This window comes from Lepidothrix coronata, unplaced genomic scaffold (genome assembly GCF_001604755.1).
Source record: "Lepidothrix coronata isolate B3197 unplaced genomic scaffold, Lepidothrix_coronata-1.0 Scaffold203, whole genome shotgun sequence".
NCBI lineage: Eukaryota > Metazoa > Chordata > Aves > Passeriformes > Pipridae > Lepidothrix > Lepidothrix coronata.
The window spans coordinates 1,512,106-1,538,922 of record NW_016690383.1 but is presented as its reverse complement, the minus strand read 5'-3'; the positions used below and the strand labels follow the sequence as shown (position 1 = coordinate 1,538,922).

At 54.2% G+C, this 26,817-nt stretch overlaps 3 protein-coding genes across 3 annotated transcripts; all 3 read left to right on the top strand.

Annotated features, from left to right (window-relative positions):
- The first annotated feature begins 12,609 nt into the window (after window positions 1–12,609).
- Window positions 12,610–13,679, top strand: LOC108505958 (C-C motif chemokine 3-like). The gene is made up of 3 exons (XM_017832477.1): window positions 12,610–12,736; window positions 12,919–13,033; window positions 13,200–13,679. Exons 1-3 carry the CDS (start codon window positions 12,664–12,666, stop codon window positions 13,303–13,305), a joined length of 294 nt encoding a protein of 97 aa, XP_017687966.1. The 5' UTR covers window positions 12,610–12,663; the 3' UTR covers window positions 13,306–13,679.
- A 783-nt stretch (window positions 13,680–14,462) lies between these two features.
- Window positions 14,463–15,724, top strand: LOC108505959 (C-C motif chemokine 7-like). The gene is made up of 3 exons (XM_017832478.1): window positions 14,463–14,588; window positions 15,009–15,126; window positions 15,497–15,724. The coding sequence occupies exons 1-3, from the start codon at window positions 14,516–14,518 to the stop codon at window positions 15,591–15,593; spliced, it is 288 nt and encodes a 95-aa protein (XP_017687967.1). The 5' UTR covers window positions 14,463–14,515; the 3' UTR covers window positions 15,594–15,724.
- A 5,850-nt stretch (window positions 15,725–21,574) lies between these two features.
- Window positions 21,575–22,579, top strand: LOC108505960 (C-C motif chemokine 4-like). Its single transcript, XM_017832479.1, has 3 exons — window positions 21,575–21,647; window positions 22,094–22,202; window positions 22,352–22,579. Exons 1-3 carry the CDS (start codon window positions 21,575–21,577, stop codon window positions 22,443–22,445), a joined length of 276 nt encoding a protein of 91 aa, XP_017687968.1. The 3' UTR covers window positions 22,446–22,579.
- The last annotated feature ends 4,238 nt before the right edge of the window (window positions 22,580–26,817 follow it).

The window sequence follows — 26,817 nt, the reverse complement described above, 5'->3', positions numbered from 1 at the left end:
GTCCCTGCAGATGTGCTGGTGCCGGGTAAACCCGGAGAAAAATCCTTCCCATCCCCAAAGGGAGAGTGGAAAGGTCCCGACCAGCCCTGCCATCCTCCCCATGGGCTGTAGCCCCCCAGACTGGGAGCAGCCCAGCCCAAGCTGGGGGAGCAGCCCCCGAGGCCCCGTAGCTCTAATAGCAATTAACAGCAGCAATTAACAGATCGATGCTGGTGCTGGCCCAGGGTGAGCCCCGCTCCCCCCGGGACCCCCCGACTGGCCGTCTCCCATCTGCCTCCCGGAGCTCCCTGGAAAACACGCCGGCGCCAGCGTTATCAGCCCGGCCCCGAGCCAGATCTGCCCGAGCGGTAGTGCCATCCCAGGAGCCCGACGGCTATTTTTAATCCCACTAAAAAGCAGGCAATTTGTCACTTAAGTGTCCGTCCCAGACTCCCGCTCTTACCCACGCGGGAAGGGAGCGGCAGTTCCGGCAGCAATCCCTGCGTGACCAGCCCCAAACCTGGTGACAAGGAGGATGATTCGCTGTTCAGGGTCTGTGGCAGCAGGTGGTCCCAATCCTTGGGGCTGGGATCGGAGCCTGGGGCCAGGAACAGACCCTATCCTAGTCCTTATTCCTTATTTCCTTATTTCTTATTCCTTGTTCCTTATTCCTTATTTTTTATTCCTTATGTCTTATTCTTTATTCCTGATTCTTTATTCCTTATTATCTATTCCTTATTTCTCATTCCTTGTGCCCTATTCCTTATGCCTTATTCTTTATTCTTATTCCTTATTCCATATTCCTCAGTCCTTATTCCCTATTCCCCGTTCCTCTTTCCCTATTCCTTAAGCCTTATTCTTTATTTTTTATTTCTTATTCCTTATTCCATATTCCTTATTCCTTATTCATCGTTCCTTATTCATCATTTTTCATTCCTTATTCCTCCTTACTTTGTCCTTATTCATTTCCTTATTCCTCCAAGTTTCCCTCTGACCAAGGGAGAAGCAGTAGATTCCAACCATCCCAAAGCAGATTTCTACTCCCCCATTTTCTAAAACTGCCAGAAACTTGGGGGAAAAAAAAAATCCCATTTCCCATCGCTCTGCCACCAGCCCATCAGCACTTGTCCCACTCCACATGGGTCCTTTCCATCCCAGTGGGATCCAACAGCTCCAGCACACTGAGACCAAAATCCCACAAATTAGAAACCAAACCCCCCAAAATGGCAAATCCAATCTGATCCCAGCACAGCCATCCAGGTGACTGATGGCAGATAAGGAACCGCAGCAAAGGAAAGCTCTCCAGGGGGAATATTAAACCTCACAGAGGATGGATTGGAGGTTTATCAGCAGCTTTTGATGGCAATAGATTTTTGCAATAACCCAACTTTATTACTGGAAACAATGTGAGGACGCAGAGTGGCTTTAAGGCTCGTTAAAAGCATTTTCCAGCCATTTGAACTCCCCTCTCCCATCGCCACTGCTTCACCCGGGGATGCCGAAGGGTCTGGGAAGGTGGAGAAATCCTGGCCCAGCCCAGTAAAACCAGTGCTTCAGTGGGGTGGGATGCACTGGGGAGGACGGGTGTCCCCGAGGAACACGTCTGGGTGGCACAGGAGTGGGATGGGATGGGACAGGATGGGATGGGAGGGGTGTATCCCACCAAGGCAGCTTTCGGATCCTCCCCTGGCCAGCTGCTGCAAGTGGCAGGGATTATCCTCTGGCAAATAACTGAACTGCCTTTCCTCCTGACAGAGTCCCAGGTTATGTGCTTGAAAGGTGATATTTGTACCTCTTTCAGTGAGTAAAGTGCAGCACTCACAGCAAACCAACATCTCAAATCAGCCCTGTGGTCGTTCCCGAGGGATGCTCTATCCCGCAGCATCCTCAGACCCTCCTCATCCTCGTGATGAAGGGGGGAAGAGGAGCATCAAGGCCAGCACTGCAGTGGCCAAAAGGCTGGAAACAGGGGCTAGGGCTAGAAAAAGGAGCAGAAAAACCAGGTGAGGGCCAAGCCAGAGCCTTGGAGAGCAGAGAGTGTGGGGTGGCAGAGTGCCCCACAGGCTTCTCCATGACTGCAGCTGGATTCTGGCTCTGGGTTTGGGCAAAGAGAGGAAAGAAAATCCCCCTGTGGGACCTCGGGGTCGGATGGTTTGAATCACCCACATGGGGTTATTTTTCTGTTTTTTGGCCAAAGCCGCTGGAGCTTGACCTTGAACAAGTGTCTCCTTTCCTTCTGCCAAGCCAGAACTGCCAGGTTTTCAGCAAAATAAAAATAGTAGCTGGATGAGCGCTGCCGTTCTTCTCCAGCACTGGAACCAAAGGCAGATTTACTGGCACCCCAAACTCCCTGACCTGCCTCCGTGGCCTCGCCACCACCGCAGGGTGACAGCCAGGCCTGGGGGGGGATTCTCAGGTGCCACTTGGGGACACTCAGCAGCACTGAAAGGGCAGCCTGGGGAGGAAAGCGAAGCAAACAGACCCTTCCCATCACCACTGCTTTCCCAAATCTGTCCATTTATTGCTTCTAACATCCTGTTTGGCGCCTAATCGTGGTGGGGGTGGAATTAAGGATCCCCTCTGAGAGAGCTGTGGTCCGAGCCTGACTCCGGCGGGGCGGCATCACATAAATGATATTGAATTATTTCCCTGCCATTTCTGGGAATTGCTGGTTAAGGCTCTTGGACGGCGCTCACTCACAGCTCCTAATCTCATTCACCTGCCATTTACCCTGGGAGCAGAGCAGGAGGCAGGGAGCCTTTCCAGGGTGCACAGATATGGGCTATCACATTGCTGAAAGAGGGAATCATCAATATTAACCAGAAGGGCTGCAAATTGCACTCCAGGGCCCTCCAGGTGTGTGGAGTTGGGGTGCAAAGAAGTGAAAAACACGCCCAGAATTGCTCAAGAGAGGAGAAGGAAGGGGAAAAGCAGAAGCTGAGTTTTATTGTGTGTGGGGATTAATCTGCTGTCTGGCTTTATAAACATCATTCCCCAGATACCCAGCTAAGCAACCAAATATCTGCCTGGCACCTGGGAGTCACTATGTCTCCAGGATTTAACACTGGGGATGAAATGTTCTCCCATTTCTCCGGATTTCTGGGCCCTAAAGACAGATCTAGTGACACCAAACAGTTCCAGACTTGATTGAACTTGACCAAGTTGCTCACAGAAGTAAATAAGAAGGGAGGAAATCTGATGGTTTGGGTTTCTCCTTGGCAGAGAGAGATGCTCTGCCTTGCAATTCCTTCTTCCCTTCAAAGTTGCCTTCAGGGATGCTGGAAATACCTGAAATCTGAGCAGCCCCCACAAAGTTATCATTTAATTAAATCCAACCCAAAATTCTTTGATTAGAGCCCAAGACAGAAATATCTAATTTTTTCAAACCTTCCTAGTAACAAAAAACCACCAGAAGCTGTGAGGGTGGGATTTCCCACCTGGTTTCAGGTAGAACAGAGATGAAGCAGCATCAGGGATGGATGTGGTGCCCAGCCAGGCATCATCCCACAGAGGCAGATCGAGGAGAGTTCTGTAAGAGAAGTCCTCTTAGCCCCATCATATATTTTCCTAAATTTTGATTACTTTTTGGCTGGAAAGTTTAAAAAAAAAAAGCCTATGTCTCATCACACCCATCCATCTCCCCCGGGGGAAGGGTTGGTGACTCTGTATGGGCAGAGCTCCACTTGCCCTGCAGGAGAACAGGGGCTGCAGCTCCCTGCCAAAAACAGCAGGGAGGGTACTGACACCCGCTCCACTACTCCTCCTGTCCTCAGTTCCTTTTTTTGTGCTATTGATATGATTTTTTTTCCTGGCTCATTTCAAGCCTGAGTTCCCCAGACTCTCCCTGACATCTGTTAATATCCCTGAAACTGGAGCCCGAAGGGGCCGGGAGGCTTTGAAACCACAACCGATGCTATTTTCAGGCCATGATGGGACCAGGAGGGGTTTTCCCCACCCTGGGCTCAATGCCTTGCAGCAGGATCCTTGCAGCAGGATGCTCACGGCAGCCCCGGGCGATACAGGGCATCATCCAGGGGAGTTTTCCGGTGGCTTTGTCATGCAGGGACAGCACAGCCCCGTCACAGGCCGTGGGTTGGGGCTGGCGGGAGCCACTGCAAACCCTGGCGCAGGTACTCCATGAACCTGGGCTCGTGTTTGCAGGCAGGGGAGAAGCTCCTGAAAGAGGGGGTGAGGGTGAAATACAGATTCCCCCAAATAGCAGGGCTGGCCCAGCCCAGAGGGGAGAGGGGGCCAGGCATTTAGTGCCTCCTCAGCCAGCAACGCAGAGGCCAAGGGAAGAGGAGGCATCAACACATCCCGCCGTGCCCAGCCCACAGGACTGCCACCTTCTCCGCTTCCCTCCTCATCCTGCTAATTTCAATCACGGAAAACTCCATCTGGATAAAAGAGAAAGCCAGCAATTTTAATTTTTTTCTTCTCCTTTCCACCCCCCCTTTTTTTTTTTTAGGTGCATATTGAGCGCGTAGCGGATGTAAACTGCGTTATCTGGGTGGCTTGCTGGCTTAGCACAGCCTCTGTTTTACTGTACTAATGACTTTTTACACTCCAGGTAAAATCAGAACAAGACAAGAAGGTTTTAGAAAGCTCGTTCTGACAAATTCCTCACTGTAATTACTGGAGCAGAAAGAACTCATCAGCAGTACATGCCGTTGCTCCGGGCGCTAAAAGTCTCGAGTGGTGAATGGCCCAGATATGGAAACTGCAGCCGCCGCACAGGGCCCGGCAGGTCCCCACGCCGAGGAGGCCAGAGCAGCCCCTCGTGGCTTCCCCTGACAACCAGGAGCAATTTTATACACGAGTGATCCGGTGCAATCCCGGTGCTCCCGGGGGCAGGGATGGCTGCGGGGTGACAGCGCTGCTGCGGGGTGTGCAGGGGTGTCGGGCCCTGCGCCGGCTGGGCTCGGGTTTGTTGGTGGTTAAAGACACCCACGCTGGGGTTTGGGCACGTGGTTTGGTTCTCTGAGAACCTCTCGGGCTCTGCATTGCTGGGGGGATGAAAGGTGGGGACCCCCCGAGCGCATTCCCAGCCCGGCGGGTTCCTGCTGCTCACCCAGGGTCCAGTTCTGCCCTGCATGCTCTGGCAGGGAGAAGATCAATCAAAATCAAGATCAAAATCAAATCCACCAAAAAGAAGAGGGGGAAAATAACACCCTCTTCAGCTGCTGGCAAAGCATCTGCCAGAGTGGTTTCAGCAGCCATCAGCAGGCATGAAATATCCCCCGTTTTGCTGCATCCACAGTTCAGGAGATGCCAGAGGACCAGGTTGGGAGGGCAAAGCCACAAGGATTTCCCCAGATGCAAGAGGACACAGCACCGTGGCTCACTGGCCAGCTGCCATGGGCTCTAGGGATGGAGAGAGGGGACAAGGCAGTGCAGAGGGTTCCTGGGCTCATCCCAACCCCAGCCCCACACCCTTATCTCCAAGACCTGGTACAGACCAAAAGCCCAAAACCAGACACACTCATGGTTGCACCCATAAGGTGCTTCGCTTGCACAAGCAATGGTTTGGCTGGGAAGGGGCTGGGAAAAGCTTTTGAGGCACTTTGGGGGCTGCAAACATTCTGCAACGTGCCTGTCCCACACCCCCCAGATCCTGCCTGTGCCTGACCCAGCAGGCAAGGAAAACCCATCATGGCTTGGCTTTCCAGTTCCCTCCAGCCAAGCCAGCTCCCAGAGAGGGAAATCATCTGAAAGCAAGGGAGGGGGGCCCAAAGCCCAGGGCTGAGCTGTGGTGGGACCCCCAGCTCTCCCCCCAGCACCAGACATCCCTGGATGAGGGATGAGGAAGAGGCAAGCTGTCCCAATCCTCAATCCTCTACCAGCACCCACCCCCTGTGACCGCAGTAGCACAGGATGAGCCTCTGACAAAGGGTGGGATGCATGTGGTCAGGCTGGAGGCTGGGGGCTGCTGAGACATCCCCCAACACAGGGGACATGAGGACACAGGCCAGGAGAGAGACCACAGTGGCACCCAGAGTGTCTGTCCCCTCCCCTCCTGCCACCCCCTCTGCTGCTGCTGTCACCTAAAAGGATTAGTCATTAGGGATTAATAGTGGATTAGACACTCAGGCCCATATGGTTTAAACACCACGGGCAAAGCATTAGTGAAGCTGAACTGAGTGGGCAGGGCAGGGACAGCCCGGGGGGCAGCTGGGGAGGCAACTGGGGGGCAGCGAGGGGGGGTAAGCAGGCACCTCTCTGCCCCCAAGAGGCAGAGGGTTTCACAGGCACTGGGGCAGGAGGGGGATTTCAAGCCCAGAGGAGGACAAACATAGACCTAAAGCTGCATGGATCCAGAGCAGGGGGAGAAGGCACCTCCAGTGCTCCCCCACCGAGGCCAATCCCTCTGCCCTTGCCCCTCAGAGCAGCCCTCAGCAGCACTGCACTCCTGGAAAGCTCCCCCTGTCCCCTGGGAAAGCTGGGAGCTTGGATCCTGACCCACCCTCTGCACTCTCCAGCTCCACTTGCTGCCCTTGGTTGTTGCCAGTTCATCAGAACAGGGGGGCCCTTTATGCTGGTGGGCAAAGATGCTCCTTTTGGAGCACCCTGAACCTCCAAAAAGACTTTTTGCAGACTTTTGTTGGATGGCACCCAGGTCATGCACAAGTTATCCCTCTCCTCTCCCACCCAGCCCCATAGCAGGGGGTTGGGAAAACAGAGCCTTTCCTTTCAAGGTGCTCCTTCCCTTCCTTCAGGGTCTCTGTGCCCCCAAATCTTGTCCCCAAGTGTGGCTGCAGGCAGCCTCATGCCCTCCACCAGCACCACAGGCCCCCCTGCACCCCCAGAGAGGGGCTGGAGCAAACATGGAGAATGGATCCCTTTGCTCTTAATCTCTCTCTATCTGCTAATTAAATATTGATGGTAGTTAAATATTCATAGAACACTTGGCTCAGAGTTTACATCTGTCTTCAGGCGTACGTGGGGTCTTTGATGTGTTATTTTTCTGGTCACCCAAGGTCCCAGAAGCCTCCAGACTTGTCAACGCTCTTTTGAGGGTTTTTTTCTGCCTTTTCCACGTGTTGCTGGTGGAGGGTTTCAGTTCTTTCATCTCCAGTGTCTTTTCCCTCTGTATCCACTTTCCTAATTTTTTTCCCCACAAGGAGTTTCTCATCCCTCCCTGAGGAATGCCAGCCCCGGGAGAGCTGCTCTCCATCCCCTGTACACCTCTGGGAGAGGGAGGATGGCCAGCAGCAGTGATGGCAGTGCCATGGGATGTGGGGATGGGGCTGAATCCCTTCCAGCCTTTCTCTTCCGGCCTCCTGGATTTCTCCCCAGATGATTCCCATGGTGCCGGGGGTGTCTGAGAGCCCTGTGGTGTCTCCAAAGGGGAAGAACCCAAGGCCACGGGGCTGGGGAAGACCTGCTGCTCTCGGTGCACCTCCGTCAGTCAGGAGAAGCCCCGGTGGGTCCCTGCGGGCGCAGGGGTGAGACACGTCCGGGCCCCGGGGTGCAGCACCTCAGGCCGGGCATCCCAAAAGAAAGAGCACCATGGCCTGGCCAGGCCACGCGGTGGAACAGCTCCGACAGCCGTTCCTTGGGCAGCACTGACATCTTGTGCTGAACGGAGGGAAAACACCATCCGAGATCCCTCCACTGCTGCCGCGCCCCAGGCAGGCACCCCAAACCCTGCTCATGCCCCCACGGGCTGGCACCTCGCCCAGCTCGTGGCTCAGCCACCGCCATGAACCCCGACCAAGCCCTGGGGTCCCCAAAATGACAAAGGCCAGCGGGACCCAGCCCTGCACAGCCGGTGCTCATCCCCATCATCATCCCCATCATCTCCTCACATTCCCCCCCACCCCATCCCCATGGATCGCCACATCCCACGTTTCTCACTTTGAATTTCCCCCGCAGCAAACTCGTCGGGACAGCAGGAGAGAGGTCTTTCCCGCAGCCAGCCCAGGAAATATTTATAAAAGTATTTTAGGTAAATTCCCAAAAGCAACTCACACCAAGGGGACGGAGTGTCCATGGCAGGGCTGCTGCGTGGCCACACCGGCTCCAGCTCCCACCAGCTCGGAGCGGTGCCAGGCGTAGGATACACGAGGAAAATACCCTGGGGTGGGCTGGAGGAAATGAATTCATCTCCCGTGGGGTGTCTTTTCCTCCCTGGTCAGGTGGTGTCAGAAAATATGTGTGAAAACTTAACAGTCACCAAGGCCACAAAGGCAGATCGTAGCTGCTGATAAGCTGGGAAAACACCACGGGGACCCAGGGCCAGACCGTAGGGGGACTCAGGGAGGTGCCACAGAATCCCCCACGCCCTGGAGATGCTGATCCCATCACTGCCTCCCTGCATCCTGACAGCACTGCTTAGCTTTGGGTCTTGTACCTGGAGAAAATCCAGAGAGCCCAGCAAGTCCCTAGTGTGGATTTTTTTAATTACTTGAATTACTTGTGCCCCCAGCTCCTGGATGAAGAGGATTTTTTTTGAGCATCTTATTTGTGTTTTTAGGTTTCCTTGTTTTTTTTTCCCACCTGCTTTGTGCCTTCCAGGTCACTGGGAAATCATGAGGCATGTGCAACCTGCAGAAATCAGGGTGCAGATCGGGAGTCAGATGGGGGTTTGGGTTTATTTTCAAGTCTGGGTTTTCAAAGGCCAGGGATGGGGAGCAGAGGGAAGAGATCACTCAACTCGAGCAGCCCAGCTCTGATGTCAATCTCAAGCAGAGGAGTTTGGTGTGAAGGCAGGTTTTGAGCCAGGGCTGGTCCCTGTGCGGGGGCTGTCAGGATGCCGGGGGCCAAAGGACACGGGAAATGAGTCAGTCAGAACACAGCAGATACATCGAGGAAGGGAGACAGTTCAGCCTGGGACAGCTGAGAGAGGATGAAATGATGAGGGAAAAGTCTCCTGAATGGATCAACATGGATACCACAAAGCCCCTTCCCTCGGGTGATGGGGAGAGGGATCGTCATCCTGGACGAGAGCTTTTCACCTTCGGGATCAGCTCTGCCATGGGTGTTCTGAGCACACCCCCCACACACTGCTTTGGGTTGAAAACCCTTCCCTTTGGGGCTGCTTTCCCTGTTACTGGGCCAGTGGGATGTAGGGCACTGGTAGCTGGGCAGTGGAGGGGCTGCCCTGGCACAGCCGCCAGCCAGGACTCCAAAATCAAGAGAGGACCCAAAACCCCCAGAGATCTACATCAAAGCCACACAATGCCATTTGTTTTGCTGGGTTCTCAATTCCCACAGATGGGGAACATCAGTGCTAGACCTTCCTTGTGCCCAGGATAGGTGGGTGAGGGTGAGACAGCCTGATCCGGGCCTGGCAATGAGGCTGCAGCTTCTTCCAGCAACATCTGTGGCGTGTCCAACATTGCTCCCATGGCTGAAACTGGGGGATAGCCATGCCCTTCCTGGTGAAATCTCCCCTGGAGAAGGATGGCAGCACCAATTCCATTTTATTTCTGTATGTTTGCATGTTCCAACAGCAGGAGATGGGCTCATCCCCACAGCCTCAGGATACCAGGTACCCCCTCCCGCCTCAGGGGCTGCACAACCTGCTCCCACCTGAGTGAGCAGCTTTGGGGATGGATGCAGATGCCCACTGGGTTTTCCAGCCTTGGAATAAAAAAAAATAAAATACCTCCACTGCTTTTTGGGGAAGTGATGGCATCTGGGCAGGAGCCAGCTGGGCTCTGCAGGGGTGTGGGTGGCAGGGGAGGATTATGAGCCACCTCTTCCAGGGACAGGAGTGGGTGACCCATCCCGATATAACCCATCTCTTCAAGCAGCTGGGGAAGTCCTGGGGGACAAGGACATTAAAAAAGGAAACAGCACACAGAGGGGTGTGAATTCAGTGGTTGTCTCAGCGTCAGCCCCGGCAAGATAATGGAAAAGCTGATCCGACCAAGACTTAAAAGGGAGAAGAAAAAATCAAACAAATCCTTTATGGAAGCAGACCTGACCTGGCAAAAGCTGCTTTGATCACGGTCGTGACTTTGGCTGCCCCAGCTGCAGCAGCCGCCCCGTCCCGCGGGCGCTGCACTCAGATCTTCCTCCCGCGGGGTTATTGATCGGCTGAAACGGGAAGTGCCGCAGCATCAATAAAGCGTCTGAACACGCGGCTGGGAAAGCCGCTCTCACCCAGGGGCAGCGGTGTTTCCAGGGGGGGCTGTGCTGCAGAGCGGGGGTCCCGGCGTGCCCAGCACTGGCAGCCCCAGCGCTGCACAGCTCGGCGAGGCTGGTTCCGAGCACGGAGGGTGATTAAAGCACCGACACTGCTGGTAGAGGCAGAGGTTTCCCCAGGAGCTGCTCTGCTTTCTGTTCAGCGATGAGGAGAAGTCGTGGGGAGCAAAGCCTGCACGGGGCAGCCGTGGGGCTGCAGCACCTGCCAGGACATCCACTTCCCACACAGAAGTGGGAGATTTGGAGCACCCGCAAATTTTTTGGAAGGGGTGATGAAAGCTCAGCCCCCAGCGGGGTCCTAAGTGCCTCTGCCAGCCCCCAGATTTGCCACCTCCCCCTGTGCAGGAGCGGGATCTGTCCCATCTGTTTTGCAGAGGCCAACACCTCTGCAGCAAAGTCTGGAGCCAGAGCTGGGAGTGCTGGCAAGGAGCCCCCCATGAAACAAGGGGAAAAAGGGAGGAAAAGGGTGCTTTTCAGCCCAGATCACATGCGGGACCAGGGGACCAGTCCAGAGCAGAGACTAGTTCCACTCCTCACAGCAGTGGGTCTGCCCGTGTCCCGTGCCCTTCTCTGTGTCAAACACAAGAGGGTTGATGAGCTGGAGGGGAGCAAACACCAGTCCCTCCTAAATCCATCAAGAGCCACAGGAACACCTGGTTTTGCCTCTGGAGCCTCCATGGGCATCCCCAGCTCTGGCGCCAGGTCTGTGCAACCCAGTAGAGCCCCGTCCTGGCAGATGTGGGGATGGGAAGGGGATATTCCTCCGGAGTTACAGGCAATTCCGGGGGACCTGGAGTTGCTCAGGGGCTGCCAGATCCAGGGGCCCAGCTGGAGCTGGAAATCTCCCATATTCCAAGATCTCCCATGCTCCAAGATCCCCTGTCCGCAGGGTCCACTCATCCCACAGGGCCAACACCAGGGCCTGAGGGCAGGGCAGAGGGATGTGCTGGGAATGTCATTGCTGGGCTTCTTTGCCCTGCTGCATCCCAGTATTTTGCCTAGGAGTCTTTAAAAGGTTTTTTTTCCCAGACTAATAAACGCTGTTTGGTTTTCCTTATGTTTCATTTTCTTCTTGCAGGGAAAATTTCCTGCCCTTAGACGAGCTCCTGGGTGCGTGGGGGTAAGAACAGGGATGAGGGAAAGGATGGATCCGGTCAGGGAAAGGCGAGCCAGGCAGCTGTGCCGGACCAGAACCAGTTCTCATCTGCTTTCCTCTGCTCCCTGAGGAGAGATTAACTGGGAGTTTGGGTGATGGTGGAAGGTGCTCTGCTCTGCCAGGCAAACACAAACCCCCTTGTCTGCACCCGACAGCCCTGGGGCGTCACCCCGCCCCACTTCCTCATTATTATCCCACACATCCACCCCAAGCAAATTGAGGCTGATTTCTGGGAAATGGCTTTGGAGAAGAGCAAATGGAAGGTTATGTGTGGTCCCGCCATGGATGTGGTCCTCATTCCCATCCAGGCAGGAGCCTGCCTGGATCAGCACCCCATGTCTTCTCCACATCAGGGCTGCAGTACAGCCCAGAGGGTCCGGAATGCCACGGGGTGCCATCGGCATTCCCAGCCCCATGTGGTGGGATGTGGCTGCCTGGACAGCCGGGCTGGTGGGAATGTGTGTCTGCATCGCCCCACTGCTTCCCCCCATCCGCCAGCTGCCGGCAGCTGGGATGCACCCTGGGACTTGCAGGGGCTGGGGGAAGAAGGGGCTTTTTTGACAGCTGCAGCCAGGCAAAATCCACTAGGGAAGCCCCAAACTGGCCTCTGCCTTTTCCAGCTCAGCACGGCCAAGAACATGAGCTGCTGCTTTGGCACCAAGCGGAGGGAAGTGGAGCCACCTGCCCGTCCTCCCCCCGTCCTCGTGGGCCCCAAACACCCCCAAAACCAGCACAGAGATGTTTCTGTGCCTGATGCAACCCAACAGAAGCTGCTTCTCTGTGGGTTTATTTTCTCTATGGCTTTTTTCTTTCTTTTTGGAGGAGGCATATTTGAGTGTTGGTCCCCTGGATCAGGATGCAAAGCAATAGGATACAAAATTTCACGGTGCAGGGGGAGGACATGGACCATTGGGAGTGTGTGGGGCTGCCAGGGACCCTGCTGGATGCTGTGCCTGTCCCTGGTCCCATCCAAGGGAGATCCCCAGACTGTCTCACCCACCCTGTGGTCTCACCATGGGGCACAGAGCCTGCCCAGGGAATAAGGGCACAGAGCCAAACTTTGGGAACAGCCTGTCCATCAGCCCTAATGCTGGAGGCAGGAGCTCAGGAAAAATCCCAAGCCCATTGGATGCCAAAAGCGTGGCCTGGGAGCAGATTTTTCTTTTCCCAGGGTTGAGCTGGGAGGGGATCAGTATCACTTACCCTCTGTGCTTTGGGACGTGGCGAGGGACCAGGTCCTCCCCCTGCTCACGCAGCTGCTGGCCCTGGGGGAAGGCAGGCCCCTGCTCCCCCATAAAAGCAGCCGGGCAGCCCCGAGCCCGGCACACGGAGCAGCCCCAGCCCCGGCACACGGAGCAGCCCTGCCACAATCCACCATGGTGAAGGCAACCGGCATCATCTGCGCCCTCCTCCTCCTCACCACGCTGTGCGGGCAGAGCCTGGCTCAGAGTGAGCACCGCCATCCCCACGGGCTGGGGGACAGGGACAGACCCTGGGACTGTGGGGACGGGTTTGCCTCGTGCATGGGGAGCAAGTGGGCTCTTCCCAAAGAGCTGTCGTTCCCACAGCTGGCAGGCTGAGGTGGGAGGTGGGGGTCTCCAGGCTAAGCCGAGCTTGTGCTGTCCCCCCAGGAGCTCCAGCCATGCCGGACAAGTGCTGCTTCAACTTCCAGACAAGAAGGATCAAGAGAGACAACGTCATTGCCTGTTACCCCACCAGCCCTGAGTGCCCACACCAGGCTGTGATGTGAGTACCCTAAATCCACCCTGGGGGTAAAGCCCCTCTAGATCCTGCCAGACCCCTTGCCTTGCTTTGGTGGGTCCAATCCTGACCTCCTGTGCCTCCTCTAGGGAACTCATTGCTGGGGTCCCTGTATGACCACCCCACTAACCTCATCTTCTCTCTGCCCCAGTTTCAGAGTGAGGAACGGGAAGGAGATCTGCACCCAGGCAAGCAGGGCGTGGGTGAAGAGGTACCAGCAGAGCTTCCAAGTCAGCTCCTTCTCCATCCCCAGCTAGTGGGGTGGCCAGAGGCAGCAGGGACTCCTCTCCACGGGGGACACCGCCAAGGCAACCCCTCTGCAGAGGTGGCTGTGGGGACACACTGGGACAGAGCAGCTCATCGGGGACGTCCTCCCCACCACGCTGGGATGACCGTGCCTATCTCCCTGAAGGCAAAGGGCCTTTGCCAACCCCGGCATCCCACCAGGATGGAGTGTGCTGACCCTGTGGGACGCTCGGGTCTGGATCCTCTGCCAGTCCCCATGAATTCCATGGCAGAGAGGCTGCTCCTGCCAGCCTGGCAGCAGCCGAGGGCTTCAGGGGGAGCAGCTCCACAGTTATTTTTTGTAAGACACGCTGAACAGAATTAAACGTGATCTCACACATGCAAACATCTGTCTGTGTGAATGTCTTGGGAGTGGGCAGATCCTGCTGCCGGCTTTCCCAGCCAGGTGCTGGGATCAGTATGGAGCCAGGAAGAGCTGAAGCCACAGCCACGTCTCTGTGAGGATGTCCGGGGTGAGCGTGGGGCCAAACCACATCCATGCTTTGGGGAAGCACCAGGGAGAGCAGCAACAGGCGGGCACAGCCCATGAGGAGAGGGCTTCCTGTGTTCCTCATCCACCATCCTGAGGGGAAAGCCCTGGCCAAATTATGTCAGAGGAGCCCCTCAAGGATGCCTGGTTGGGGCCCCACTGACAACCCAAAGTCTCAGTATGCCACAAGATGGACACTGAGACAGGGACAGGCACCATGACGGGCAGCCAGCAGTGGGTCTCAGGGTGGGCTGGGGCAAATCCAACCACCACCAAGCCACTCACCCAGTGCAGAATTGCAAGAGAGGCATCAGAACTGATGGCAATGGGTGGTTTTTGAAAAGAAGCTCTCACAGGACTGTCAAGTTGAGCATCATCCTGTGTGGTTTGCTGGTGGTGATAACCAGACTCAAAATAGACACCCAGCCCCTGTGCATCACCAGCAGCCCGCCACACTTTCCAGCAGCCCTCGGGTATCTCAGTGGCCAAACAGGCTGGGAGAAGGAATTTCCCTTCACCACTTGCCCTTTACCAGGTGGTTCTTTCCGTGGGGAGAGTCCAGAGCTGTCATGGAACGCCTGGCAGGGGTTATATATCGTGCCAGGGTGCAGGCAGGAGGGGCAGGTAGCTCTCCGTGGCCTGAGACAGGGAGAGCTGCCTTCTGCTGGTGCTGACTGAGCCCTGTATTGGACATGAAGATCTGCTCCTTGGCCCTGCTCACCCTGCTGCTGGCAGCTCCCTGGACTGGAAGCCAGGGCATGTCCCGTGAGTACCGACACCGAGCCTTTCCCCACGGCTGCCCCAGACCCTCCACTCATGGGATTTGGGAGGGGGATGAGAGTTCAGCTCCTGCTTCTGCCACAGGACTGGGAGGCTGAGGGGCATCACCAGCTGCCCCAGCACAGGGCTGTCATGGACTTGTTCAAAATGAGCAAAACCAGGCTTGGGGATGGCTTCAGCCCCGGAGCCCCAGCTGGGGAGCTCTGCCCAGCAAACCCCCACAGGCAGAGGAATGGGGGGCTCCTTCCCTGGGGACAAACATCACCACTGAGGATGCAAGAAGAGACCCCTTGTAGCACGAGGGAGCAGGAGAGTCCCCAGGGGAGTACCCACACCCCTCAGCAGAGCACCCACACCCCTCATGCCAGGCGTGGGAGAGCACTAAAACCTCTTGTCTCCTCTTAGTCCGCACATCCCATGCCATGTGCTGCCACAAGGGCATGTTCATCAAGCGGGAAATCCCTGCATCCAAAATCAAGAGCTACCGGAACACGCCTTCCCTCTGCTCCCGCAAGGCTGTGATGTGAGTAACCCCAGTTCCCACCCAGCCTTCCTCCCTGGCATCCCACTCCTCACCCTCGCTCACCCACCTTTGCTACCAGTTGTTCTGCCTTTGGCAAAACAAGCCACCCTGCCAAGGGTTCTGTGGGTGGGGGTGCCCTAACCTGGCTCTTCACATTCCCCTCCCTCCTCGCTGCTTAATCCCAAATAGCCCCCAAATCCCCCTCTTTCAGCTGCCAGCCAGAAAAACAGGAAGGAAGCCAAACTTGCAGAGATTGCCAAAAGTCAGCACTTCCAGGGAAAGTGGGGGGCAGGATGCTGCAGGCACCTCCAGGCTGGCAGGGATCCATCCCCCAATCCCGAGCTAATGCAGGATACTCTTTCCCCCAAAGTCTGAAGCTGCAGAAGGGGACGGTCTGTGTGGATCCAGAGCTGAGCTGGTTCCAGAAGTACCTGAAGGAAAAGAAGCTAATCAACACCTCCATGTGAAGCTGCCTTCCCCACAAGCTCTATTTATTTGTTTCCCATAATTATCTGTATGTTCGTGTGTCATTAATTTATGGAGCTGGCTCCGTCCCCTCCCCTGCCATCGGCCCCTCCACTGTCCAGTACATCCCTCAATGGAATCAATAAACCGTCTCGTGCTGACCTGGAGTGAGAGATGTGAATCCTGTGGGAGAAAATGGGTCATATCAGGGTTCAGCATTCCCACAGAGAACCAGGAATAGTCCAGGAGCCCCTGGGAGGGCAGGGAAACCCAAAGGGCCAAGGCTGATGCCCCTAGCTCACCTCCAAGATGAAGCAGCCCCTGGCCAGACGTGGCCTTTAAGGATGCCCTGGGCAGTTGCCTGCCTGGTGGGATGGGGATTGAGGCAGGGAAAAGGCAGGTGAGGTTGGCAATGGGAGAAGGGTTGGCTTTGGGGGGTTCAGGGGCTGGTTTGGTTTTGTCCCAGATGGATCAAGTGGTTAAACAAAGGTGGCTGCAGAAGGAGAGAGTGGGGCCAGGAGGTTTAGCACTGTCCTCCAGACCTGGGCAGGCCCCTGGAGAGAGCCAACCATGGGAGTGATCCTCCAGGTCCCTGGAAATCCCCTTGTCTCATAGCAAAATCCCTCCTGCAGCCCCCAGAACCCGTCCACCCACGGTGGCAACGGGGGTGGCAAACAACGGAAATCAAACCATATCAGACCTGTCACTCGTGTCAATAAATTCCTTAAAAGAGAAGAAGAAATGGAACATGCAGATGCTTTTGGGCAGGTTTCCAGCAGAGGCAGGGAGGCTGGAGTATCCTTCATCCACCTAGTTCCTATCAGGACACCGGCCATAGAGCTTTGGAGCTATCTCTGTGTCCCTGCTGTGACCAGTGGAGCAGGGTGAGAAGGGTATTTGTGGCACACCTGGGGAGAAGTTGGGAAGTCTTTTAAATCCCTGCAGGGATGGTGACTCCACCACTGCCCTGGGCAGCCTATGACAGTGCTGACAACCCTTCCAGGGAAGAGTTTTCCCCTAATATCCAATCTAAACCTCCACTGGTGCAACTTGAGGCCGTTTCCTCTTGTCCTGTCACTTGTTACCTGGGAGAAGAGTCTGAACCCCACTTGGCTACAACCTCCTGTCAGGGATTTGGAGAGAGAGAGAAAGTCCCCCTGAGCCTCCTTTTCTTCAGGCTGAGCCCCCCCCAGCTCCCTCAGCCACTCCTGGTGCTCCAGCCCCTTCCCCAGCTCCACTGCCCAAGGTCTGATCCCTGGGGAGCACCACTGGTGACCATCTGTGGCTGGATGTCACTTCATTCCCACCACTCTCTGGGCCCAGCCATCAGGCAGTTTGTCACCCAGTGAACAGGGCACCCATCCAAGCCATGAGCAGCCAGTTTCTCCAGAAGAATGCTGTATTATCTACTTCCCTATTAGTTTGTGACTCACTTGAATCATCTTTTTGATGAGCTGGGACATGCTTTACTTTTAAAGATACCTTTATACATATTGCCAGATTTGTTGCCACATATCTTCCCCCCTTTAGGGTGTTTCTGTATGAGCCAACGACCTTGGGCCCAGTCATCTGCCACAATCCCCATGGGACCATATCATCTGGAATTGTTCCTTTTAATTGAAAAGAACATTCTTGCCTGTGACTGGATAATTGCACATGTTCAGCCAAAGCATTTTTGCAGGCATTCTTTAGAAAATGAGACCTGACATCTCCAGCTTTTCTAGAGCTGCTCTTTGGTGCTGCTGCTCCCTTTGGGATTTTCTGGAATGCCAGCCCCCATGGGAGTGGGAGTGCTGCAGCCTCCTGCAGGGGGAGAGGTTGTTCCTGCTCTTACCACTCTTTTTCCTGCAATAGTCTGGTGCAGAAGTCACTTAAGCTGGAGGGAGAAGAGCTGTCTTTGATTTAGGACCACAGAAAACTCCCTGCCCTGGGTTGTGGTTGTGGTTCTTTGTGCAGGGCACAGCACAGGATCCTTGGAGGGGCAAGGGACATTTGGGAATTGGAATTTAAAATATATCAGTGGGGACTGGTGTAGGAATTCTGCTTTGAATGCTGAGTTACCCTCATAAAACAATGCACTCCAGGGTCAGTGACAGCTCTCTGCAGGGTGAGGCTGGCAGCTGACCTGGGTTCTCCTCATAACCCCAAGCCACAGGACCCCTTTGCATAATTTTTATCAATGAGTGTCACTTCCCAGATGGATGTTGCATAATGCCACGTGGCTTTCTCTTCAAAGAAACAACAGTGGTGGTGTTGGCAGTTTCTTTCATTTCTTTCTGCCTGTGGTTTCCTCCTGCCTCAGGCTGGTGCACGGGGCAGGCAGAGGCTGCTGTCACCCCATTAGTGCTGCTGAGTGCAGGGCCCGGGGTGTCTGGAAGTCTCTCTTGAAAGAGGTGCTGAGAACATCCCTCTGCCCTGACTCAGGGTCAGAAATGCAGCCTGCTGCCAGCAGCAGGGCTTTGTCCTCGGGGAAAACTCTCTGCAGAGCTGGAGAGGCTTCCCTAAGGTTGGCTGCAGGCTGAGGCAGAGCCTGGGCTTCCCTCAGCAGGCCTGGGGACCGGAGGCAATGCTGTGCTCTTACACTCTGGGATGGAGATCATCCCTTGCCTTCTAGTCTGGAAGAACCCTGTGGTTCATCAACAACAGCCCCAGAGGGTGATGTGGTTTTGAGACTTGAATTCCCTCATTTTCTTTGGGACACTCAAGCAAGGCAGTGCCGAAAGCATCGGGTCATGCAAGACTAGTGCCCTGTTTGCTCATCTCTGGCTTTCTGGTACCTCTCCCACTCCATGTGAGTTTTTCCTGCTAATGAGATGGCCACAGCCAGGCTCAGGAGGAAGTTAGGGATATCTTTGGGGCCTTTTTGTTTGATCACACTTGCCTTACCTACCTCTTGCTTACTTATTTGTTCTCTTTTCCCTTTTCTCACCTGGGTGCACTAAATTTTTACTGTGCTGAGTACTTGACCATAACCTCTTGCCTTGTTTATGCAAAGACAAGTCAAAAAGAAGTGGCATCTTTGGTATTTACTCCTCTTCCTAACTAATAGGCTTTTCCTTTCCTTTATTTTTCAAATTTGTATTTGCAAAGCTGAAGTTTCTGGTTTCCTGTGTTTCCTGCCCTGCTTCCAAGGGTCTTCCGTGACAGGAGAAATAAAACTGCAAGTCATTTCTTCACTCTCCCTTTACACCAGTTCCTTATATTTAATTCCTTAAACACAAACTATCTACTTTTTTGAGCTGCAGATCCGTGCAATTCGTTGAAATGTCCTCAATTCCAGTTATAATGGAAAGTATTTCATCAGCATCCAGTAAGAAGTCCCATCCGGCCCTCATCTAAATGGAGAACTGAAAGCTTGGCCAGTCACTTCTGCAGCAAAGAGGAAATACTGCTGCCTTTTCCATCCGAAATAATCTTCGTGACTGTGAGATTTCCTGCGGTTCCTGCCGGATGACAAGTCTTCCTCTGGTAACTGCTGAGGCCAGTGCCCACAGATCATTCTGTTTATCACTGCCCTGATTTCAGTTTCTCTCCCTCCTGGGTGGGGGATATCCCTTACCACCCTCCTGGTACTTGTGGGTTCCCAGTGCTACTCTCCTGCCCATCCCACCCTTTTTCACCTGCTTGGGCAAACAAAGGGGCTCCCACCAAGCCAGTCTTGTCCACTGCCATTGCTCATCCCTGGCTGTTGGCCCCTGTCCAAGCCCAGCTCACCCCTGGCTCGGGGCTGCCTCCCCAGAGAAAACCCACCCTGTGTTGAGGTAGCTCAGCATCTTGTTCCTGTGGTTGACCCAGACAGCAGTTTCTGGTTTCCTTCATCATAAAAGCCTGTTGCACACTGTTGTCCTCCCTCCCACTTCTTTTCCATGCACCAAGCAGAGCTGGCTCTGGTGAGGGCAGGAGAGGTGCCAGGACGGGCTGGCTGGAGGGCAGAGTCTGGAGCAGGTCTCTGGGACATGTGAGGGTTTATGGGCAGAGAGGTTCATGAAAACACAAAAAGCTGCTGTTGGCTGGCCCCGAACTTGGGATTCCTCTGCACACAGTGGATGCTTTGAGCTTAAGAGAAACCACCCAGTGCCTCTGCAATGGCCTCAACAGAAAAGACTCATGCAGTTCTCCATTCCTCTGAGGAACTGAGTCCCTTCCTTCTGCCTTTGTGCATCCAGGGACATGGGACAAGCAGGAGTTTTTACAGCAGGTACTACCTCTCCTCCAAGCCCTTCTTGAATGCCACAGATGAAAACCCTGGTCACTGTTAAATACAAAGAATTTATTCCTCTGTAGCCCCACACAGAGAGTGGCTGAAACAGAAACAGCTGAAACCTGGGCACTTGGAGAAGGGAGCTGGAACAGCTGGAACAGCTGGATTGGTTCTTCCACTAGAGGCCAGACCAGCACTGCCCAGCTCCTCCTGACCCACTCCAGGGCATGATTTACATCCATTCCCACCTCTGTCCCACCTGGGAGCGATGCAGCCCCTGTTGGCTGGGGAAGGTTTGCTGGGCAAAAGGCCATGGCAGGTGCTGGGAATGGGAGGACAAGCACTGGCATTGCTCAGCATTTCTGTGAGGGGGACTTTTCCCCTGAATCAGGGCAGCAGGAATTAGTCATGCCCGAGCCAGGGCCAGCAGGAAGGCCAGGGGAAGCCAGGGGTTTGTGTGGTAGCTGGGAGACAAGTAAACAAACCTTTCATGGCACCATGGGGCAGCATCAGGGAAAGGCTGGAAAAGGAAAAAAAAAATGGAAGAAGGAGCGAGTTTGGCAGCTCCCTCTTTCTGGGTGTGCCACAGAGGGGGATGTTTGGGAATTACCCTCTGGCATTGCAAATGCTGCCCCTTTTCAGTCCCCTCACGTGTCCTGACATGGGGGTCTTTGCTTTTCGGGGCTCAGTCAGAAAAGAGACCTTAAATTGGATGAAATTATCCTGTTTGGGCAGAAGTGGGCTGGCAGTAGTTGCAACAGCTTGGCCATTAAGAGGCTGCAGCCCAAACTAAAATCCTTAGAGAGGTGTAAATCCTGTGTTCAGCCCAGGGACAGGGAGGGTGGCTGAGCCCACTGCTCCAGCCCCGGAGCAGGGCAACAGAGTCCAGTGCCTGCACATGCAGGGAGGGACTCCATGGGTCTGCAAACTTTCCCATATGGGAACACTGCTTTTGACCTTAATACCAGCAAAAAGGGGCAAATGTGAGACCCACAGTGACTCAACACAACCTTGTTCCTACATGATCCTTCCTTCCCTAAATGTCCAAGCAAGACCTAGAGCAATCAGTGGAGATGAACATGTGCAATGCATCGTGACAGAGAGAACTCTGGATCCCTGTTGTGCAGCAGGGAGAGAACTGGTATTTGTGGCAAACCTGGGCAGAAGTTGGGATCTGCCTCCTGGCAGTGGATTTCTGCTAGCAACAGCAGCAGTGGCTGGGGGTGTCCATGCCAGGGCCCCTGAGCTGGCCTGGGGTCTCCATCCAGGGACTCTCTCCACAGCCCCCGACACAGTGATGCTGCTGGGGCTGCTGCAGAGCACATCCCTGCCCAGAGTCTGCTTGCTGTTGATCCTTCACAGCTGCCTGCTTGGGATTGGCATCAGAGCTCTGGCTCTGGGATTGACATCAGAGCTTCACAAGCCCAAGCTGCCTCATGGCCCGTGCAGCCCTTGCAGCAGTGGCAGAGTCACTGTCGGCATTTGGGCTCCAACCAGTCCCCACCAGGCACCCAAGGAGCATCTTGAAAGTTGCAGCCTCGTGGCCAGCACTCCCTTCCCCTTCTGCGGTTTCCTTTCCTTTTCCAGCTCAGCAAAACTGGCCGATCCTGACATAATTTCCCCGGTATGATGCGCTCACTTTCTTTCCTTGAAACCCTGCGCCCGCCCAGCGCACGGGGATAAAAGGAGAGCATGGCCACAGCGGTGGAGCATCGTGCAGAGAGAGCCCTGCAGCCTCCCCAGCTCCAGCCCTGCTCACAGAGCCCTCAGCCCCACAGCACCATGAAGGTCCTGGCAGCCTCTCTGCTCACCCTGCTCCTCGTGGCCTCCTGCTCCCCGTCCGAGGCCCATCTCGGTGAGTTGCTGTGTCCATCGCTCCACGGGAGCTGCTGGAGAGCCCCATCCCTGTCAGCAGGACCCTCGTGGGGCTGTGGGGAGGGTTGGGGGCAGGAGACTTTGTCCCAGTGTGGGATGGAGGGTTGGGGGCAGGAGACTTGTGTCCCAGTGTGGGATGGAGGGTTGGGGGCAGGAGACTTGTGTCCCAGTGTGGGATGGAGGGTTGGGGGCAGGAGACTTGTGTCCCAGTGTGGGATGGAGGGTTGGAGGCAGGAGTCTGTGTCACAGTGTGGGATGCAGGCTTGGGGCCAAGGTTCTCCCTGAGAGCCACTGCCAGGGAACAGGACACAAGGGGAGGGTGGGAGATGGCAAATCCTCGGGGAACTCCACGTGCCAGTGGGGCCAGAGCCTGTGCTGTAGCTGGGATCTCACCAGGGCTGTCTGTCTGTCCCTCTGCCCTCACAGACGGCGTTCCCACCACCTGCTGCTTCTCCTACCAACAACGCCCCATCCCTCTTCGCCTCATCAACTCCACCTTCACCACCAGCAGCAGCTGCACCAACCCGGGGGTGATGTGAGTACCCACCACTGCCAGGGGCTCGGGGTGGCCGGGAGGGACTTGGGGACGTGGCTGGGGACACTCAGGGTGCTGCTGGTGGGACCCAGCGCGGGCACCTCGTGCCCTCTGTGCAGCACCTCAACACGGGTTTTTTCTCCTGGCAGAATGGTCACCAAGAAGGGGAAGCAGCTGTGTGTGGATCCCCGGGAACCCTGGGTGCAGGAGCGCCTGAAGCACTTCCAGACCCCAAAGAACTGACCTGACTCTTCCTCGCTGCCACCCGCGATGCCCACGGTCCCACCCCTGCGTGGCCTCCAGCCTCAGGCACACAAGAGAGCCCCTGACCTGCAGCCTCCTTCAAGGGGGAAAATTGTTTTATTTAACTTATTTAAGTTAAACTAAATAATGTTTTTCTAAAAAAAAAAAAAAAAAAAAGAAGAAGAAAAAAGAAAGCGCAAAAATAATTTATATTATGTCGAAATAATACACTAAAATAAAGATAATTTCAATTATATCAGCGTGTCTGTCAGTGAAGAGTCAGTTTTGAGGCCTCCCTGCTGGAGCCCTGATGTGAGAGAAGGGATCCATGGGGACCCCCTTGCAGATTGATGAGGCAAAGAGTCTGGTCCTGCTGCTCCAGCTGGTGCTTCCAGCAGGACATGTGGGATGGAGGTGACAATTCATCCAGGGCCCTGAGCGGTGCTGTCGTGGTCTAAGCCCAACTGGCCACTGGGCTCAGCCACTCACCCAATTCCCCCCACCCCGGTGAGACGGGGAGGAGAATCAAGAATAAAACTTGTGAGTTAAGAATGGGTTAATAATTGAAACAAAGTAAAATATAATAATAATAGTCATTTAAAAGTGAGAAAACTCAAGAAGAACAAGTGATGCACAATCCAGCTGCTCAGCAGGTGCTGACTGATGCCAAACCCCGTCCCCAAACCCCAACTGGCCCTTCTGGGCATGATGTTTTATGGGGTGGAGTATCTCTTTGGCCAGCTCAGGTCAGCTGTCCCAACTGTGCTCCCTCATAGCTTTTTGTGCAGCTCCTCAAGTCCTTGGCCAGGGTAAACACTACTTAAGAACAACTAAAACATCAGTGTGCTATCAACATTATTCTCACACTGAATCCATCATCAAATATCCCCCAAAAAATCAAAAATCCATAAAAGAATCAACACAGCTGATACTATCTTTGTTTTAATTTATTATCTCAACATACTTTAAATATCCTGACGCACACCAACATTAACCTAATAGCTTCCTTTTATAAGCTCAGAGATATTTGTGATGAAGGAAATTCAGTAGATCTCTCTTGTCTGAGCTTCAGGAAGGCACTTGAAATGATGCCACACAGTAAATTATTAGATAAGGCAGAGAAGATGTGACTGGCATTCGAAAAGTAAATTCGGTGAAGAGCTGCCTGAAAGGAGCAGGATAATTGCTTCAGCTGAAAGGGGGGTTACCCGTACAGTTCCTCGAGTTTCTGCCTCAAAAATTACTCTGCTTAACATTTGCCTTAATGATCTTGGCACAAAAAGCAGGAGAAGGCAAAGGCAATGTGCTGATGAGGCAAAACGAGATGGCATCATCAATCTAGAACAGGCCAGGATATCACAGAGAAAGATTATAATGACCTTGAGGGCTGGAGTAACAGAGAAGGGATTCGAGTCAGCAGAGCAGCCTGTGTGAGTGTGCTGTTGGGAACGAGGGAGAGCAGCAATGGCCATTCCAGTTTGGGAGCCTGTCAGCTGGAAATGTCTGGGGCAGGGAAAGACCCACAATACACATCACAGGACTGTGCCATGACCCTGGTGTTAAACAGCATGAGAAGAGTCAAATGTGAAGAGCTTGGGTTGAGGGGTTGGGGAAACGAGGGGACTGATCCATGTGAAGGCACCAGAGTCAGCCCCGGGGCTGGAAGGAGGTGCAGTGGGCACTGCTGGAGTGGGGACACACGGCTACAAACTGGCTGGGAATACCAACAGAGGGGAAAATGGGTTTCCACGTGAAAGAATTTTGTCATGCAGGTTTCTGACCCCAGCAGGGCAGACAAAAATCAACCATGCTCACATGGCTATGACTGATATGGCTATCAGTCCTGTTGTGCAACAAGCACGATCCAGAACCCATCCAGACTGGAGGTGGGATCTTCCCTCTCAGTGTGAATGGTTTGTCTTTACAAGAGCCTATTCACAGAGGTGGTTTAGAGTCCTGTTTCAAAAGGTGTTACTAACAGCAATGTTGTTTTGGAATCCAGTGTTCTACAGGGCTGCCCAACCCCCGTGAGCCCAGGCAGGTGGCAGCTGCCTGCTCCCATCCCCAGGACAAGCACCAGATTCACTTGTTCCCCTCCAGGACTGCAGGTGGTTTCAGTGGTTGTGGCTTTTTTGGTATGTGATTAACTGCTTCCCTCTGAAACTGCTCTGGCCTGCTCAGCTCCACCATTCAGTCTGGAATAATAGCACTTCTTCCAAACCTCCTCCAGAATCTCCTTTTTTGGACACTTCCATCTCTAACAGCCCCTCTTTCTCTGCCCTGAAGGGGCAGGGCTGAGGCAGAGTCTCTGGTAGTGCAGACACCCCAATCTCCTAAACTGACCTCTTGCTGCTCCAGCTCCCCAGGAATGAATTTAGTTTTACAACAAACTAAACGTTTACAACTAACATTTTACTCTTCACATTCACTGCATGTACCCATCCCAGCTACTGCCCATCCCAGCATTCCAGCCTTGCTGCCATATCCCAGGAACATGTCAACGTCTCTGTAGTGCCTAAGAACAACAAATCTCCTTTGGGATCATCAGGGGTTTCTATTTCTCTGGTTTCAGTTTCCTTCAGATACTTCTCTCTGATCATCTCCTGCAAGTCCTTCAGAGCTTCCTGGGCTGCCTCACTGCTGAGTTGAAAGATTTGTATAAACACTATTTTAAATTTTCAGGTTTTTTCTATTGACTTCCTCTTTCTCTGGAATCTCCCTTTCGAATTTACTGGTACGAGATTAATTCTGGGGTCAGCTTGTACCCCTTTCCTTTTTGGCCACGGGATGTAGGACTGACTCACACTTGTAGGGAGGATTACTTAACAGTGCCTCTCTTCTATTCCCCCTGGTCTGTGAACCCCAACACCCACAGCATCCCCCACTTCCACAGCCCAACCACAAAGCTGGCTCTTTGGACACTCTGTCCCACTTTTCAGCTGAGGGGGACTGATTTTTCCTTCTGTGAATTCCCCAGGGAGAGCACTCTGGATTATGGCCCCAGCAGGTAACACACTGTCACACCTTTGCTTTGCTTTTAGGACCAGGCCTGGAGGTAATGGCCACCATTAGCCCTTCCCATCCTTTTAAGAGCCAGTTCCTTCCTGCAGACTCCATGTCTGAACCCTGCTGGGTGTAATTCAGCGTGACAAAGCCTTCTCCTCCCAGGAGAGGTATCACTCCTGATTCAAAGTGCTCTTTGGTGTGAAATCTGCTTTCTACCCTGGGCTAAATGCCTCAGTGCAGTCCCAGGGTGGGCTCCCCTCTGTGCCAAGAGTCCCTTCAAAAAGCTGCCCCTGCTACTCCTGAAAATGCCTTGCAGGAAAATGGGAGAAGAGTCCAGAGAGTGCAGAGAACCAGAAATAACAAAACATAGCTGAGTCTTGCACCTGGGCCTGTCTTTTGCCCATAGAGCTGTGCGAAAAAAACAGTTTGACCTGTGATTTTTGCCACCAAGGACTCAGCACAGCTGTCCCCGTGCCAGGACTGCGTCCCCACCACAGTCCCCAACACCAAGAGCAGCAGGCTGGGAGCACATGTGACAATGGCAAATTCAGGGTGCCAGCCTCGAGCTCCATGCACACTCCTGAGGCTGGAGCACAAGTGCCAGGGATGCTCTGGGAAGGACACAGGCAGTTGGCAGCTGCCTCCAGCAAAAGAGAACAAATATCTGGAGCACAAGAGCCAACAGACCTCGCTGGCTCAGAGGGCACGAGGCTGGAGAGAAGCAAAGGAGCAACACAGAGAGAGGGATGACAGCCTGTCTGCAAGGAGAAAGAGGAAGGAGCTTGCTTTGTGTGCAATTCTGCAACAGCAGTCTGTGAAGGCAAGATGTGAACTCATCCTGCTGCTGGTAGATGGACTCCTTAGCAGCAGCACAGGGAGGAAAAGGTCAGGATGACTCAGGGATGATCCACACGGGCAGTGGTGTCCACCTTCCAGAGCCAAGTCAACCCTGGATCACCCGGGTGAGTGGAATATGAACTGGCTGGTCTTTAAGAGACAGGTCCCAGGAGAGGATGTGCTGTCCCCAAGGACTGAACAGCATTTGCTCACAGGAGCACCCTGATGAGCAAGAGTAACAGTTCCCATCTCAGGTTTCTATGAGGGAAGGGAGAGGCCCTTGGGGTAAGAGCAAGTGGTTTTTCAGAGAAAACACAGAAAAGAGGGCTGGGGAGAGTCATCAACTTCCACACAGAAGATCAACACTCACCACTCACTCTAGGAACAGAATTCCTCACTCTCCAGGTGATCTCCCAGCACTTTCTCACTGTTGCAGCATTTTTCTTCGCTGTAGTTTGAGACCAGAACATCATGTCCTTTCCAGCCTGAAAACAAAGGCTGAAATTGTTCAGTGACCCTTGTTAGACTG